General features: G+C 38.2%; 1 protein-coding gene across 2 annotated transcripts in view; it reads left to right on the top strand.

The window, feature by feature from the left end:
• Positions 1-13841, top strand: part of BUD13 (BUD13 homolog) — a 34081-nt gene that overhangs the window by 2453 nt on the left and 17787 nt on the right. For both annotated transcript variants that reach the window (XM_033434550.2, XM_012534300.3), the window contains exons 3-4: positions 3911-3995; positions 10156-10992. In XM_033434550.2, the coding sequence (XP_033290441.1) occupies positions 3911-3995; positions 10156-10992 (922 nt within the window). The remainder of the gene's footprint in view (positions 1-3910; positions 3996-10155; positions 10993-13841) is intronic.

The following is a 13841-nucleotide window of genomic DNA, read 5'->3' as shown; positions in this document are numbered from 1 at the left end:
TTTAAAGTAGTCTTCTTTGCTGATGTCTATACACAGTCTTTGTATATGGAGGGCTCCATCTGCTTGGAAACAGGAACTGATCACAGAGAGGCAGGATTCCTCAGTGTCGGTGATAGAGCCATGGTTAGAATTCACCATGGTTCAATTTGTTGGAACCTACCTTAAAAATAACGTTCAGGTTCAATCAAAGGAAACTTTTTAATTGCTCATTTTATTCCCTGATTCAACTAAGCTTTAAATTATATGCTCTTGCCTAAGTACAGGAAATATGTAGATTAAGAGAACATGGTGTCTGTGCTTTACAGGTCATACTCTACAATGGGAGACTGAATTTCAAATGACAATATGATGAATGTTGGAGATAAGAGTTCACATATGTACCAGGTGCCATTAGAACACAAGGGAGATAGCATACTTTTTATTCCACTGGGAAATTCCATGAAGGATGGAAATATCTGAATTGAATTTTAAAGGATGAGTAAGAGCCAGGTGGGTAAAAGCATAGGCAAATAAGTTAGCATTGGTGTGGTCATGGAACCTTGCTCAGAATTGCTGAGAAACAAGGTGAAAAGGAGAGCTGTTGATAGGCTGTATTATACTAAAAGGTTGTAAAGGTGAATTCCAGATGAGTATGTTTAATGTTAATCCCCAGCATATTCTATAATATTGATAGATTATTTAGAAGAAGGTTTGTTAGTAATTAGAAGGGAAATAGTGATCGTGAGGAGCCAATTTAGTTTCAGTCAGAATGAATTACTGAAGCCTAGTTAATGTTTATAACATTTGTTGTTATTTTTAAATTTTATTTATTTATTTTTTAAAAATTAATTAATTTATTTATTCATTTTTTTTTTTGGCCTTGTTGGGTCTTCGTTGCTACACACAGGCTTTCTCTAGTTGAGGCGAGCGGGGGCTACTCTTCATTGCGGTGCGCAGGCTTCTCATGGCGGTGGCTTCTCTTGTTGCGGAGCACGGGCTCTAGGCGCGCGGGCTTCAGTAGTTGTGGCGTGCGGGCTTCAGTAGTTGTGGCTCACAGGCTCTAGAGCACAGGCTCAGTAGTTGTGGTGCATGGGCTCAGTTGCTCCGCGGCATGTGGGATCCTCCCGGACCAGGGCTCAAACCCGTGTCCCCTGCATTGGCAGGCGGACTCTCAACCACTGTGCCACCAGGAAGCCCTATTTTTTTATTTTATGAAAGCAATACATGTTTATTATAGAATATTTTGGAATTGTAAGAACGTTTAAGTTTTAAAAAGAATATATAATCACTTTTACTGTGACCATCCAGAGATAACAACTGCTAACGTTTAGATGCTTTAATTCATAGATTGTAATACTTGTATTTTATTTATTTTTTCAAATATAATTGGGATTATACTATACATATGGTTTTGGAGGCTGCTCTTTCACTTAATAGTTATGTTGTCAATACTTTAGTAAGACTTTAAAAAATTCTTTGAGAATGTGACTTTTAATGGTTGCATAGTAGCTCAATATACATATTAATTTAAGCTGTCTTATTACTGGCTGTATGGGTTGTTTCCTGTTTTAAAATATCGTAATGATTTAATAAACATTTTGGACATAAATCATTGTAAGAATCCATTTATTTCTTTATTCCTATGAAGTGAAAGCAATAGGTTAGAGAGTATGGTCATTTTAGGTGTTTCCCATATTGCTTTCCAAAAGGTGGTATGAATTTGCACTCCCACTAGAGGTGTATGGGAATGTCAGTTTCCCCATTTCTTCATCAATATTGGAACATTATTCACATCAACAAAGCAACTGCAAACCTATGTCAATTTGGCAGGTGAACAGTGGTATCCATATTCTTTGAAAAAATAGTCAAATGAATGATTTTTCATATGTTTATTGGGCTTTTGTATTTTATGAATTTCTTGTATTTGTCCATTTTTTTAGAAACTTGGAGTTTTTATTTTTTTCATTGATTTATTTGATATTTGTATAATAGGAATATATTATCTGTTTTACATGCCGTAGGTATATTTTGTCATTTGCCTCTTCATTTATAATAGTTTTTGATATTTAAAAATTTTGATTTTTTGTAGTCAGGTCTGTTAATTTTCCTTCATAATATTGTCTTTTTCTCTTATGATTGTCCCAAAACCTACATAAAGGAAGCTTTAGCCCTACTGCTAGACTCTATGCTTGTTACAACAGACCTTGGTTATTGAATTCATTTTTGTTACTCCAGGATTATCACAACCAATAATTAGGACAACCACAGTAATAGTGGCAGCACAAGATTAATAAGTGTAATTTACCATGTACCAAGCACTGCTAAGCTTACATGAATTATCTGTTGAATCCTCATAGCAATCCTTTGATCCTGCTTTTACAAATGAGGAAATTGAGGCTTAGAGAGCATAATTTGCCAAAGGTTATACAAATATTAAGGGGCAAAGCTGGGAATTTAGATCTCAATTCATCTTGTTTTTTTAAAAATAAATTTATTTATTTATTTATTTTGGGCTGCATTGGGTCTTTGTTGCTGCATGCAGGCTTTTCTCTAGTTGCGGCGAGCGGGGGCTACTCTTTGTTGTGGTGCACGGGCTTCTCATTGCGGTGGCTTCTCTTGTTGTGGACCACGGGCTCTAGGCGCACGGGCTTCAGTAGTTGTGGCATGCAGGCTCAGTAGTTGTGGCTCGTGGTCTCTAGAGCACAGGCTCAGTAGTTGTGGCGCACGGGCTTAGTTGCTCTGCAGCATGTGGGATGTGCCGGGACCAGGGCTCGAACCCGTGTCTCCTGCGTTGGCAGGCGGATTCTTAACCACTGCGCCACCAGGGAAGCCCCATCTTGTTTGAAAGCCTGTGTTTTTAATGCCCAGTGAGAGATCTCAAAACTAGGTTATATGAAGAATGATGGTAGGATCTTGGGAGAAGAGAAGAAGTAGAGGGGAATTCAAACCTGGGTTTGAGTTTCAGTTGTGCCACTTGCTAGGTTGAGAAAGTTACTTAACTTCTCTGAGCCATAGTTTGCTCTTAGTAGTGTGGAACCTTTCTTTCCAGGGTTTTTGTGAGGATAAAGTGAGATAATATAAGTAAAGCACAAAACACAGTGCCTTGCTCATAGTTGCTACTGTGTAATTAGAATTTATTATGCCAGCCATCTTTGAAGGTCTGTCATGTGGAAAGGGGATCAGTTGCATCAGAGGTAGGACTAGGGTGGATGGAAAGAAGTTATAGGAAGGTAGATATGGGTCCAATGAAACTAAGAACTTTCTAGCCCCAAAGTGCAGTGGACTGCCTTGTAACATGAGTTCCATGTCAGTGAATTAGTTCCCTGTCAGGGAGGGACTATGTGAGTGATCATTTATCAGGTATACTGTAGAGAAGATTCCAAATTTGTTTGGGAATTTGGATGATATGAAATATGGTCTTATCCCTTAAAAATTCTATGAGTCTGTGTACATTTTATTGACTTCTTTTGGTTGGATACTATAAAAACTGTCATTGTGACTACCTACAATAAGAAAGTTTTCATAAGGAGTCCAAAGCCCTTAATGAATGATAGGATGACAGGAAACCTGCCTGTGTTTTCACTCTGAATGTAAAAGTAAAAGGGTAAAAGGAGTTTAGCTTTTAGCTTACAAGTGGCAGTTGTATACCTGGCACATTAATAAGAAGGTATGTAATGAAAGAAATTAACCTCTGGAGGGAAATTGATTAGTCAGAGAAAGATCTATAGTTAAACCATCCAGTGCCAATCACATGTTTATGGAGCAAATGTAACTGAGGACCAGTACTTGTTTCTTCATGGCCATTTTGGGTCTTCGTGTGCCCTGTATTATTAGGAATGGAATAGTTGTAGCTTCAGGTTCTTGAGACAACAACAGTGTTACTTGGCTGGATCCTGTGGATTTCCTTAACGTATTGTTCTCACTCCCACAGGTGGCTGAGTTTGTGGATGAGCGGCCGGAAGAGGTAAAGCAGATGGAAGCCTTTCGTTCCAGTGCCAAATGGAAGCTTCTGGGAGGTGAGTTCCAACAATAGGTAAATCTGAATTTCCCATTTATAGGAGAAGGCTTTTTTCTTTTTTAATTGAAGTATAGTCTACAAGATTGTTTTAGTTCTAGGTGTACAGCAAGGTGATTCAGATACATATATATATATATCTTTTTTCAGATTATTTTCCATTATAGGTTATTATAAGATATTGAATATAGTTCCCTGTGCTATACAGTAAATCCTTGTTGCTTATCTATTTTAGGTACAGTTGTTTGTATCTGTTAATTCCATATTCCTAAATTATCCCTTCCCCCCTTACCCTTTGGTAACCATAAGTTTGTTTTCTATGTCTGTGAGTCTGTTTCTGTTTTGTATATAGATTCATTTGTATTAATTTTTAGATTCCACATATAAATTATATCATATAATATTTGTCTTTTTCTGACTTACTTAGTATGATATTCTCTAGGTCCATCCATGTTGCTGCAAGTGGCAATATTTCATTCTTTTTTATGGCTGAGTAATATTTCGGTGTGTGTGTGTGTGTGTGTGTGTCTATCCCACAGCTTCTTAAACCAGTAGTCTCTTGACGGACACTTGGGTTGTTTCCATGTCTTGGCTATAGAAATAGTGCTGCTATGAACATTGGGGTGCATGTATGTTTTTGAATTAGTATTTTTATTGTTTCCAGATATATACCCAGGAGTGGAATTGCTGGATCATATAGTAGTTCTATTTTTAGTTTTTTAAGGAGCCTCCATACTGTTTTCCACAGTGGCTGCACCAATTTACATTCCCACCAACAGTGGAGGAGGGTTCCCTTTTTCCACATGCTCTCTAACATTTGTTATTGGTAGACTTTTTGATGATAGCCATTCTGACAGGTGTGAGGTGATACATCATTGTGGTTTTGGTTTGTATTTCTCTAATAATTAGGGGTGTTGAGCATCTTTTCATGTGCCTTTTAGCCATCTGTATGTCTTCTTTGGAAAAATGTCTATTCAGGTCTTCTTCCCATTTTTTGATTGGGTTGTTTTTTTGATATTGAGTTGTATGAGCTGTTTGTGTATTTTGGATATTAATACCTTATTGGTTGCATCATTTGCAAATATTTTCTCCTATTCCATAGGTTGTCTTTTAGTTTTGTTGATGGTTTCCTTTGTTGTGCAAAACCTTATAAGTGTAATTAGGTCCCATTTGTTTATTTTTGCTTTTATTTCTTTTGCCTAAGGAGACTGAGCTGAGAAAATATTGCTACAATTTAGTCAAAGAATGTTTCACCTATGTTCTCTTCTAGGAGTTTTGTGGTTTTAGGTCTTGCATTTAGATCTTTAAACCATTTGAGTTTATCTTTGTATATGGTGTGAGGGAATGTTCTAATTTCATTGTTTTACATTTGGCTGTCTGGTTTTCCCAGCACCGCTTGTTGAAGAGACTGTCTTTTCTCCATTATATATTCTTGCCTCCTTTGTCATAGATTAATTGACCATAGGTGTGTGGGTTTATTTCTAGCTCTCTATTCTGTTCCATTGATCTGTGTGTCTGTTTTTGTGCCAGTACCATGCTGCTTTGATTACTGTAGCTTTGTAGCATAGTTTGAAGTCTGGGAGGGTTATACCTCCAGCTTGATTATTTTTTTCTCAGGATTGCTTTCACAATTCTGGGTCTTTTGTGGTTCGATATAAATTTTAAGATTACTTGTTCTAGTTCTACGAAAAGTGTCATGGGTACTTCGATAGGGATTGCATTAAATCTGTAGATTGCTTTGGGTAGTATGGCCATTTTAACAATATTAATTCTTCCAATCTAAGAGCACAGAATATCTTTCCATTTCTTTGAATCATCTTCAGTTTCCTTTGTCAGTGTTTTGTAGTTTTCAGCATATAGGTCTTTCACCTCCTTGGTTAAGTTTATGCCCAGGTAATTTTTTTTAATGCTGTTTTAACCAGGATTTTTTTTTTTACCTTCTCTTTCTGATGTTTCATTGTTAGTGTAAAAGAAATGCAACAGATATCTGTATATTAATCTTATATCCTGCTATCTTGCTGAATTCATTTATTAGTTCTAATCATTTTTGTGTGGTGGCTTTAGGGTTGTCTATGTAGAGTATCATGTCACAGTTTTATTTTTTCTTTCCAGTTTAGATAGGTTTTATTTCTTTTTCTTGTCTGATTGCTGTGGCTAGGACTTCTAATACTGTGTTGAATAGAAGTGGTGAGAGTGAGCATCCTTGTCTTTTTCCTGAATTTAGGGGGAAAGCTTTCAGTTTTTCACTGTTGAGTATTATAGCTCCATTGGCTATGAAGTAAGTGCCAGTTATCAAAGGTAATCATATCACCTAGACAAAAGATTCTTTTCAATATGAATATAATCCTGTGTGTAAATGATTTGCTGAGCTAGAAAATGTGAACTGCAAAATAGCATTGCTATCTGGTTCACATCAAGACACAATATGTTTATTTCTTTACATGAAAACTGCATATTTGCTTTTTCATACAAATCAGGCCCACTGAATGGAGACAGCTTTAGATCTTTTGACATTTGAACTACATAGCCTGGGGGGCCTTTGTAGAGACTTTTATATTTTATAATTCTTACTTAAAGTATTATCTCTGTGTAAAACTTTTTTTTTTTTTTTTTTGCGGTACACGGGCCTCTCACTGCTGTGGCCTCTCCCACTGCAGAGCACAGGCTCCGGACGCGCAGGCTCAGCGGCCATGGCTCACGGGCCCAGCCGCTCCATGGCATGTGGGATCTTCCTGGACCGGGGCACGAACCCATGTCCCCTGCATCGGCAGGCGGACTCTCAACCACTGCACCACCAGGGAAGCCCTGTGTAAAACTTTTGAATTGTTCTTCCTGATGGTTACTCATCTCTTACTCAGAAGTGTCTTTTTTTTTTTTAATTGAAGTATAGTTGATTTACAGTGTTGTGTTAATTCCTGCTGTACAGCAGAGTGATTCAATTATATATACATTCTTTTTTATATTGCTTTCCATTATGGTTTATTACAGGATATTGAATATAGTTCCCTGTGATATATAGTAGGAAAAAAAAAGTATTATACTTTCTGCCTTTAGGTTAATTATCCTAAAATTCTGATTAGAAAAAAAATGCATAACAAAAGTGACAGTTGGCTATGGGTTTGTCATAAATGGCTTTTATTATGTTGAGATATGTCCCCTCTCTACCCACTTTGGTGAGAGTTTTTGTCATGAATGGGTGTTGGATTTTGTCAAATGCGTTTTCTTTGTCTACTGAAACGATCATTTTTTTTTTTTTTTTGTTTTCGTTTTTGTTTTTGCGGTACGCGGGCCTCTCACTGTTGTGGCCTCTCCCATTGTGGAGCACAGGCTCCGGACGCGCAGGCTCAGCAGCCATGGCTCACGGGCCCAGCCGCTCCGTGGCATGTGGGATCTTCCTGGACCGGGGCACGAACCCGTGTCCCCTGTATCGGCAGGCGGACTCTCAACCACTGCACCACCAGGGAAGCCCGATCATGTGTTTCTGTCTTTCCTTTTGTTAATGTGGTGTATCACACTGATTGATTTGATTTGTGTATGTTGAACCATCCTTTGTGACCTTGGATTGCATCCAACTTGATCATGCTTGATCATGGTGTATGATCCTTTTTATGTATTGTTGGATTTGAGGGAAGCCTTTTTTTTCTATCCTACACTTTTCTTTTTAGATGAATGCATAGTTTATTTTAGTGTGTCACCGATCCTGAAAAATATAGTGAAAAAGAATTCGGAACTTATTCAGAGGTAGTAAGATATGAGAACTGAGAGACCAAGTATTCCACTTTTTCTTATATTTTGGTTTTAGGGTTACTGAGGTCAGGAAGTGACTCATTTGGGTGTCTTTCAGCACCCACTCCTTTCTGGCCCAGAATAGGAGAGCACTTAGTATATATTTGGAGGAGTTTATCAGAATCTGAGGAACAGAATTTGGAGACTAAAGCAACCTCTGTCCTCTACCAGGTTGAAGTGACACATGTATGGGCCAAGGATCAATGTTTTCTATCTTCTCTTTTTGTATTAATAAATCTTTCTTTGTTCTTCCCTTAATTATTGGTATTTTGCAGCACATTATCCTCCATTTGCCACTCTACACCCTCTCCCTAGGCTAGTAATTTAACTATCTATTTAAAACATTTTTTGAGTTCTTGAGAGTTTGGTAAAGGACATTTGTTATGTCTGAGCAGAAATGAGACCTAGTCTTACTTGCCCTAGTATTCCCTCTGCCCAGCACAAAGAGTTGCCATTAAGACATATTTCTTGAATTTCTAATAGGTATTTGATTCTTACAGCCTACTGCTCTTTGGTAAATCATCACTTGGGGCTTAGCAGTCATTTCCCCTTTTCCAAAAACTTGGTGGTAGGTCTGCTTACTAAGGGACACAGACTAAGAAATACTTGGTCCCAGTGAGTCACAGCCCTGGTCCCAGCAGTCATTTGGGCTCTGTGTGGCCAGTGGAAGAGTGCTGATTTTTACCCTCTCTGTTCCATTCTCACATAAGGAAGGATCTTGCGTCTTGATAGTTAACTCCTGTTTACCCTTGATGCTTGTTCCCTTTCACATATGGAGTGTAGAAGAATTAACTCCTAAACAGAATTTATTCTTTCTGTGTTATACTTTATGCCTTTAGGTTAATTATCCTAAAACTATGATTAGAAAAAAATGCATAAAAAAGTGACAATTGGCTATTGGTTAATGACCACCTTTGCCTCAATTTTTAGTACATTATTATTATGTTTTATGAATAAAAACTTTATTATCAGTATTATTTTATCAGAATCCTGTTCACTCATATCTATTATTTTCTGCCTTATCGTGTGGCTGTGTTTCCAGTCTTCTTCACAATCTTTTTTTCAGAGAGAATCTTCTGATTTCCATATCTGTAGGTCTAGGAAGTGACACACAGAGACACACACACACACAAACATAAACGTGCATAGTTGTTTTTTATTTGCCTCACCCTCACTGGCCCATTGGTTACTGGAAATATCCTGACTGATCTCTGACCCTTACTTCCTTTTTATAAATATCATGGAATTTATCAACCTCGTGGATTAGACTTACTGTCAGGTACCCCACAGATATCAGTACTTTTCTCTGAGGGGTGGATTCCAGTCAGAGGATCCTATTCTCCAGAGTAAAGGAGCTGACTTCGTTTCATTCATCCATTTAACAAGTATTCATTGGGTCCTACCCAACTTTTATTTGTGTTTGTATTTTCTTTGTTTAGGGAGCTCAGTGATGAGAAATAGAGGGGGAAGAGAAACTGGATTTTGGAACTGTCCTGATTTGCTATAAACATTTCATTCTGTTATGCCTTTGAATATTGAAAGTCTCAAATGCTTTCCTTTTCAAAGATTGCACATGGACTCTGGAGTCAAACAAATCTGGATTTGGATATTCATTCCACCACTTACTAGCAGGATCACTTTGGCAAACTACTTAATCTTGCTGAGTATCAACTTCTTCATCTATAAAATAGGGATAACAGTGTTTATCTCCTAGGCTTGTTATGAGAATTAAATGAGATAATAAATAATGGGCATGCAGTAGGTGATCAGTAAATGCGGATCCTTTCTTTCTGGTGCTCTCCCCAACTCTAATAAAGAGCATAATGGCAGGGATTAAATAGTTAACAGCATTTCATTTTGATGTGGCACAGATTTAGTCAATTTGCCTTTTGAAAGAAGAGTGGATACAAACTGTGAATTATCTAGGCTAAATATCAGTAGGAGCTTCTGATGGGGAACTCTGTACAAATAAGGTTTTGGGAAGAACATTGGATTGGGGGTTAGAAGGCTGGAGTTCTAGCCTATCTCTTCATCTTAGTAGCTATGACCCCTAGGTAAGAAATCACTTAGTTTCCTGGAGTCTGTGTTTTCATGTCTGTAAAGCAAGGATACCTGCCCTGCTTACCTAACAAGATGTAACATGAAAAATACATTTAAAATACTTTGCAGATTTATGACTTGTTAGGCAAACATGAGAGATTATTCTTAGGATATACATGAGTGCTGGTTTACTACCCCTAAGTAAGAGTTGTGCATACCTTTTGGGCTTTCTGAGTAGTTTTGAGATGTATCCTGCTGGGGCATCTTTTGAAACTTTGGTTACAGGGGTGAACAGAGCATTTGTAGGAATCTGACTTTTTGCTATTTCTGTTTAGGCCACAGTGAAGATCTGCCCTCACACAGACATTCCCGTCATGATACCCCGGATTCATCTCCTTCTAGGCGGGTCCGTCATGACACCCTGGATTCATCTCCTCCTAGAAGGGTCTGTTATGACACCCTGGATTCATCTCCTCCCAGGAGGGTCCGTCATGACCCCCTGGATTCATCTCCTCCTAGGATGGTCTGTCATGACACCCCGGATTCATTGCGTCCTAGGAGGGTCCGTCATGATACCCCGGAGTCATCTCCTAGGAGGGTCCGTCACGATACCCCGGATTCATCTCCTCCTAGGAGGGTCTGTCATGATTCCCCAGATCCATCTCCCCCCAGGAGGGCCCATCATGACTCAGACCCATCTCCCCCAAGGAGGGCCCGTCATGATTCACCAGATCCTTTTCCCATCAGGAAGCCTTACCGTCATTCTTCAGGTGTATCTCCTAGGAGGGCCCGTCATGACACACCAGATCCATCTCCACCTAGGAGAGCCCACCACAATTCCTCAGATAACTCTCCTCGCAGAAGGGCCCATAACAGCTCCCCTGACACAGCTCAGCCTAGAAGGACTCTTGACTCTGTGGACACACCACAGCTCAGGAGGGCCCGTCATAATTCCCCTGACTTGGCTTCTAATGTCCCTCATTCACTGCCCAGAACCAAAAGCAGTAAAGCCCCAGAAAGTTCTAGTAAAACTTCTCCACATCGGAAGGGGCCAGGACCTTCTCATCTATCACTCCCAAAGAACAGCAAGTATGAATATGACTCGGAACTCTCTCCTCCACGGAAAAAGCAAGCAAAATCCCGTTTTGGAAGTAAGCAGCATGATTCTAAAGGTGAGCATTTGATTGTCCATGAGAGACACTTGTTCCTGAGGCACTTTCTTTTGGACATTTTAGTTGCTTTATTAGGTATTTGTGATCTTCAGAAATGAGAATGGAGCTTTGGAGAAGTTTTAAAAACTGGAGGGAAGTGGTGACAGGTTGGGCTGAGGAGAGTTAAAAATTTACAGTAGCAGGGAGGAAATTTTTATATATCCTTTTGTTTATTCTCCCCACCTCATGTAAAGATATTATATACATGTTTGTTGCATGTATAGAATGCAGAAATGTAGAAAAAGGTCATACAAAATTCTGTCATTCAGAGGCAGCCACTGCTAGTGTTGTAACCAATGTCCTTTTAGTCTTTTTTTTTTTCTTTTCATTTCTGATGTAGTTGAGACTTGTCTAGGCAGTAAATACATATTGCATGTGTAATCTTGCCTGTTGTTTTACACTTAACATTATCTTCCCCATGTCGTAAAACATCTCTTTGTTAATATAATTTATGTTGGTGTTTACTTAACCATTTCCCTAATGTTGCACATTTTAGGTTATTTCTAAACCTTTTCTTTTATAATTCTATAATGAACATCCTTATACATAAACTGTTGCCCTGTTCTGAATTATTTCCTTATCTACTTCTAGATAGATTTCTGGGGAATTGAAGTACTTGTAGATATGTTTCCTAGGAAACTAAGTACAATAGAAATGGATTTATTGGGTCAGAGGGTTCTGTGCTTTTAGGACTGTTGATATGTATTGCAGATTGCTTTTGGGGAAGGTGATTTGTGATGCTTATGTCTACGATTCACAGCTGTGTGGTGAAATTTGTTTACTCCATCTTTTGTCCCTAGGTACTATTTTAATTTTTAAATTCAAATACATTTTTATACTTTAGTCTGAGGACATGAGAATATAATCCAGGTAGTTTTAAGTTTCACCACACCACTGAGACCTGAGTGCAGTTTGTTTTTTGCCCACTCTCTGTATGGATAAATATGACACAGATGATAGCCTCATCCACCAGAGGGCAGACAGCAGAAGCAAGAAGAACTACAGTTCTGCAGCCTGTGGAATGTAAAGCACGTTCACAGAAAGACAGACAAAATGAAAAGGCAGAGGACTATGTACCAGATGAAGCAACAAGATAAAACCCCAGAAAAACAACTAAGTGAAGTGGAGATAGGCAACCTTCCAGAAAAAGAATTCAGAATAATGATAGTGAAGATGATCCAGGACCTTGGAAAAAGAATGGAGGCAAAGATCGAGGAGATGGAAGAAATGTTTAACAAAGACCTAGAAGAATTCAGGAACAAACACCTAGAAGAATTAAAGAACACAAAAGCAGAGATGAACAGTACAATAACTGAAATGAAAAATACACTAGAAGGGATCAATAGCAGAATAACTGAGGCAGAAGAATGGATAAGTGACCTGGAAGACAGAATGGTGGAATTCACTGCCGCAGAACAGAATAAAGAAAAAAGAATGAAAAGAAATGAAGACAACCTACGAGACCTCTGGGACGACATTAAAGGCAACAACATTCGCATTATATGGGTCACAGAAGGAGAAGAGAGAAAGGACCCGAGAAAATATTTGAAGAGATTATAGTCGAAAACTTCCCTAACATGGGAAAGGAAATAGCCACCCAAGTCCAGGAAGTGCAGAGAGTCCCAGGCAGGATAAACCCAAGGAGAAACATGCCGAGACACAGAATAATCAAATTAACAAAAATTAAAGACAAAGAAAAATTATTGAAAGCAACAAGGGAAAAATGACAAATAACATACAAGGGAACTCCCATAAGGTTAAGCAGCTGATTTCTTAGCAGAAACTCTACAAGCCAGAAGGGAGTGGCACAATATATTTGAAGTGATGAAAGGGAAGAACCTACAACCAAGATTACCCAGCAAGGATCTCATTCAGTAAGTGGGAAACACAAGAAAAGAAAAGGACCTACAAAAACTAACCCAAAACAATTAAGAAAATGGTAATAGGAACATACATATCGATAATTACCTTAAATGTGAATGGACTAAATGCTCCAACCAGAAGACACAGGCTCACTGAATAGATACAAAAACAAGACCCATATATATGCTATGTCTACAAGAGACCCACTTCAGACCTAGGGACACATACAGAATGAAAGTGAGGGGATGGAAAAAGATATTCTATGCAAATGGAAATCAAAAGAAAGCTGGAGTAGCAGTACTCATATCAGATAAAGTAGACTTTAAAATAAAGAATGTTACAAGAGACAAGGAAGGACACTACATAATGATCAAGGGATCAATCCAAGAAAAAGATATAACAATTATAAATATATATGCAGCCAGCATAGGAGCACCTCAGTACATTAGGCAAATGCTAACAGTTATAAAAGAGGAAATCGACTGTAACACAGTAATAGTGGGGGACTTTAACACCTCACTTACACCAATGGACAGATCATCCAGAGAGAAAATTAATAAGGAAATAACAATCTTTAAATAACACAATAGACCAGAGAGATTTAATTGATATTTATAGGACATTCCATCCAAAAACAGCAGATTACACTTTCTTCTCAAGTGCACACGGAACAGTCTCCAGGATAGATCACATCTTGGGTCACAAATCAAACCTCAGTAAATTTAAGAAAATTGAAATCATATCAAGCATCTTTTCTGACCACAATGCTATGAGATTAGAAATAAATTACAGGGAAAAAACTGTGAAAAACACAAACACAGGGAGGCAAACAATACATTACTAAAAAACCAAGAGATCACTGAAGAAATCAAAGAGGAAATCAAAAAATACCTAGAGACAAGTGACAACAAAAACACGACGATCCAAAACCTATGAGATGCAGCAAA

This window comes from Orcinus orca, chromosome 8 (assembly GCF_937001465.1).
Source record: "Orcinus orca chromosome 8, mOrcOrc1.1, whole genome shotgun sequence".
NCBI lineage: Eukaryota > Metazoa > Chordata > Mammalia > Artiodactyla > Delphinidae > Orcinus > Orcinus orca.
The sequence above is the reverse complement of the archived record's forward strand: the minus strand, read 5'-3'. Positions and strand labels throughout refer to the sequence as shown.